Source organism: Mizuhopecten yessoensis, unplaced genomic scaffold (genome assembly GCF_002113885.1).
Source record: "Mizuhopecten yessoensis strain PY_sf001 unplaced genomic scaffold, ASM211388v2 scaffold10871, whole genome shotgun sequence".
Lineage (NCBI taxonomy): Eukaryota > Metazoa > Mollusca > Bivalvia > Pectinida > Pectinidae > Mizuhopecten > Mizuhopecten yessoensis.
The window spans coordinates 563,728-568,581 of record NW_018408763.1 but is presented as its reverse complement, the minus strand read 5'-3'; the positions used below and the strand labels follow the sequence as shown (position 1 = coordinate 568,581).

At 38.4% G+C, this 4,854-nt stretch overlaps 1 protein-coding gene across 3 annotated transcripts in view; it reads right to left on the bottom strand.

Moving 5' to 3' along the window:
• Positions 1-27: 27 nt before the first annotated feature.
• LOC110463181 overlaps positions 28-4,854 on the bottom strand; it is a 494,021-nt gene continuing 489,194 nt past the window's right edge. For 2 of the 3 annotated variants that reach the window (XM_021517569.1, XM_021517567.1), the window contains one exon: positions 30-2,729. In XM_021517569.1, coding sequence (XP_021373244.1) covers positions 2,206-2,729 — 524 coding nt within the window. In that variant the 3' untranslated portion in view covers positions 30-2,205. Of the gene's footprint in view, positions 2,730-4,854 lie in introns of all 3 variants that reach the window. The other variant, XM_021517570.1, reaches the window with a different exon arrangement.

The following is a 4,854-nucleotide window of genomic DNA, read 5'->3' as shown; positions in this document are numbered from 1 at the left end:
ACATACTTTGTTTAACAAGTCAAGTTTCATCTCATCATTCATGTACACAACAACTCTCTTCAGAACACCGATATCTTCATCATAATGACCTCTTGTAACCAATGACAACCAATTTGTGCCCTTGTCAGGTTTGACACCTTCAGACAGAAGATAAAAGGCACTCTCTTTAAAGCCACGTGAACATACTTTGTTTAACAAGTCATGTTTCATCTCATCATTCATGTATATAATAACTTTCTTCAGAATATCCATATCTACACCACACTCCCAATCTTCTATAATAAATGACCCCCAATCTGTGTCCTTGTCAGGTTTTACACCTTCAGACAGAAGATACAATGCACACTCATCAAAGCCAAGTGAACATACTTTGTTCAACAATTCAAGTTTCATCTCATCATTCATGTATTTAAAAACTTTCTTCAGAATATCCATATCTACACCACACTCCCAATCTCCTGTAATAAATGACCCCCAATCTGTGTCCTTGTCAGGTTTTACACCTTCAGACAGAAGATACAATGCACACTCATCAAAGCAAAGTTTACATACTTTGTTCAACAATTCAAGTTTCATCTCATCATTCATGTATATAAAAACTTTTCTCAGAATATCCAAATCTATACCACACTCCCAATCTCCTGTAACCAATGACCCCCAATTTGTGTCCTTGTCAGGTTTTACACCTTCAGACAGAAGATACAATGCATACTTATCAAAGCTAAGTGAACATACTTTGTTCAACAATTCAAGTTTCATCTCATCATTCATGTATATAAAAACTTTCTGCAGAATATCCATATCTTCACCACACTCCCAATCTCCTGTAACCAATGACAACCAATATGTGTCCATGTCAGGTTTTACACCTTCAGACAGAAGATACAAAGCACACTCAACAATACCATGGTTACATGCTTCGTTCAACAATTCAAGTTTCATGTCATCTTTCATGTATATAAAAACTTTCTTCAGAATATCTATATCTACAACATTACAAAACCATCCTTTTTTAACCAATGACAACCAATCTGTGTCCTTGTCAGGTTTTACACTTTCAGATAGAAGATACAAAGCACACTCACCAAAGCTATGTGAACATGCTTTGTTTAACAAGTCCAGTTTGTTCTCATCACTCATGTATACAACAACTTCCTTAAGTAAATCCACATCATCAGACCCACCTTTTGTAACCAATGACAACCAATCTGTGTCCTTGTCAGGTTTGACACCTTCAGACAGAAGATACAAAGCACACTTAACATCACCATGTGTACATACTTTGTTTAATAAGTCAGGTTTGTTCTCATCACTCATGTATTCAAGAACTTTCTTCAGTAAATCCACATCATCAGACCCACCTTTTGTAATCAATGAACCCCAATCTGTGTCCTTGTCAGGTTTGACACCCTGAGACAGAAGATATAAAGCAAATGGTTTTACACCAAAAAGGCATGCTTTGTTTAACACATCAACTTCATCAATCTTTTTACCATTTAACCACCTGACAAACCTTTCTATAAATTGTCTATCAGTCCATACATCTAGAGAACCAAAACTTCCATAATAATACCTAGGTGTCTTCCATTCCTCGCTGTGTATACGTTCAAACATGTAAACATAATTATCAGGTGATATCATTATTCTGTCCGGAGATGATATCGATGTTGTAACAAGCCCCAACGAGCCTACAGGACAGTACTTAACATAACCAATCGGTGTCTTTTCTCCATACAGAAGTGCCACTGTGGTGTGTATAGAGTCGTGAGCAAATCTGTACACAAAACCATCACCAGACCACTTTTTCTTCTTTACCACTAAAAACCCAGATAAAGTGTCTAAACTTTTCCGCACAAATTCAATTTTTTGCTTATACTTCCATGTCGACCTGTTTTCTCCAACACCCTTCAAATCAATATCAAATGCTTCTCCCAGCAATGTTTTGTCGACTTTTTCACCATTAGGATCAAGATCCTTTACAGCAATTTCCCCATCATTGAGGAAAAGAAACAATATGGCATTACATTCTTCCAGTTTTGACAAGACTCTATTCAAAAAATAAAACGGCTTCTCAAAGAAAAGAACCCTTTCTTTCTGCAAGTCAGGAATATCTCTGAACAACCTACAGCATTGTGGGAAACCAATACCTGTGGCATATCTGATAATTTCCTGTTTTTCATTTTCTTTCCATGAAAATTCACCCTTTTAAGGTTTGTATAACTCTAAAAGTTTCAGCTTTTCTCCTTCAATTTTGTAAACATCAGAGCTCAGATCAATTATGTTAGAGTCAACAAACACATTTTCTAAAGAATGGCTTCTCAAAGAATTAAAAGCCTCATTTCGAATTGTAATGAGAAGGAAATTTGCCTCGGTAGGTTTATCCCCACAGAGTGTTGGAAGAACAGATTCAATCCTTTTGTTCCACTCTCCTACATCTTTTTCATGCGCAACTTTTTCTCCAAAGATATCATCAATAAAGGTAATTAATTTTGATTTTGGAGGCAATGAATCCAGGTCTTTGATGTTATGAAGTTGGAGTGGTTGTCGGCCTTGTTGCTCCTCAATCAGTCCAAGAATGAGATGAATGGCCGTGGTTGTTTTACCATCTCCAGTGTTCCCTTTGATGACAAGAACCTGATTCTTGTGTAGCTTTTCTTTAGCATCCTGGAAACCCTTGGTGGCTATAAATGTTCTCTTTTTATCTTCTTCAATCCTGGCTTTGGTTCTCACTGTAAACAGACAGAATCACAAGAGAAATTGAATTAGCTAAACCCAATCACCAGAGTTGTTAATCTGTTATTTGTCAATTTTTATCTAAATTTCACATAAAAGATTACTATTGTCAAAAAGGGTTTAGGTATTTTCATCAAGGTGGTATAGGAGTGTTTCAACAGATTTGTATGATCTGAGTGACCTTGACTTTAGGTCAAGGTGGTTTCTTTTCCAAAACCTTTCAGCCAACGACTACTGACCACGTATTATGACTCTAAGCTTCTTTGTGTTACAGAAGAAGTCATCTGAGTGTTTTTAAACAAATTTAATCACTGTGAACTTGAATAAAAGTCAGTCATTTTTTCTAAAACATTGTAGAATTTCATGCAAGTAAGTTTTTGGCTAAATATCACCGAACTCCTTCAACTATGTAGTGCATTTACTAACAGTGCTGAATAATAAATATTGTAACGTGACCGGCTTCCACAACACATAATCCAACATCAAAGTTATATTTACATGTTTATTTACAGTTTGTACATTATATCACAACATTCCCTTCATAGTCAGATTAACACCTGAGTAGATCACGATCCACATATAGAAATTCTGTACACGTCTGTACTCCTTCTTCTCCCCAAACCCCCAAAATGGTCTCCTCTAATCACCCATTACTCATGAGTGTACCTCAGGCCAGCCCTGCAGGAGTGACAGCTTTCATGACCTTAAAGATCAATCTCCCCGGCTAAGCCGTATGTCAGTCTACCTGCTATCACCATGGTCCCCAAAACCCCTCCCAGTGTCTCCGGTCCCCAAAACCCCTCCCAGTGTCCCCAGTCCCCAAAACCCCTCCCAGTGTCCCCGGTCCCCAAAACCCCTCCCAGTGTCTCCGGTCCCCAAAAACCCTCCCAGTGTCTCCAGTCCCCAAACCCCCTCCCAGTGTCTCCGGTCCCCAAAACCCCACACAGTGTCTCCGGTCCCCAAAACCCCTCCCAGTGTCCCCAGTCCCCAAAACCCCTCCCAGTGTCTATGTCTGCACTATATCAATGTTCTCTATTAAACCACTTCTATAAGGTAGATGATTATAGCTACACAAATATCAAATTATCACAAAATCAAAATCATCCGACTGCTAGTTTATTATTAAAAGACATTTTTAGATGGCTCAAATTTTACCCCTTTTTTCCTCTGAAGATGCAGGCCCCTTTTATTCCCAATCAGAATCAACATCATTTCGGGACACGTACACCAATTTTGGTTGTAATTTGTCTTGAGGTTCTTGAGAAGAAGAGGTTCAAATAAAATTTACAAAAGGAAGATTGACGATTGATGGTAATGAGTTTCAGTGTCTTCATACTTTCAATAAAATACACCTGAAGCAAGATGATTATATTATTCAAATGATGCTCAAACATGAGGTCTTAGGTGTGTTTGTAGTAACAATGAATTGACAGACAATTATTTAAAACAAGAGGCCCAAAGGGCCTATATTGCTCACCTGGAAAAGTTAGCAAATTTGAAGATGAAATAGCCAAATGTTGCTGTACATGGATTACATGGTTAGGGGTTATATTTATATGCAATTGGACAAAACCCTGTCATTCCTACAGGATAAGGAGGATTTTGAAGAATTTGCTATGTTTCCATTATTGGGCCCTGCCCCTCTGCCCCCCAGGGGATTAAAACCCACAGTTTATACAAAATTGGTTCCCCTTCACCCAAGGGTGCTTTGTCCCACATATGGACAAAACCTGTCATTCCTACAAAAGAAGAAGTATTTTGAAGAATTTGCTGTTTCCCCTATTGGGCCCCGCCCCTTAGGCCCCAGGGGGGTCAGAACCACCATTTATAAAAAATTGATTTCCCTTCCCCATAAGATGCTACTGTTCAAATTTGGTCAAAATACATTCATCCCAAAGGAAGGAAAAGTATGTTAAAGATATTCCTCTATATACTATATCTCTTATTTGGACGGCCTCTCTGCCCCCAGGGGAGTCAGGCCAACTGTTTATACAATGTTTCCACTTCACCAATGGGTGCTTCATATTAAATTTGGACAAAATCCTGTCGTTCCTACAGAAGAAGGATTTTGAAGAATTTGCTCTTTTTCCCCTATTCGGCCCTGCCCCTCTTTCCCCGGGG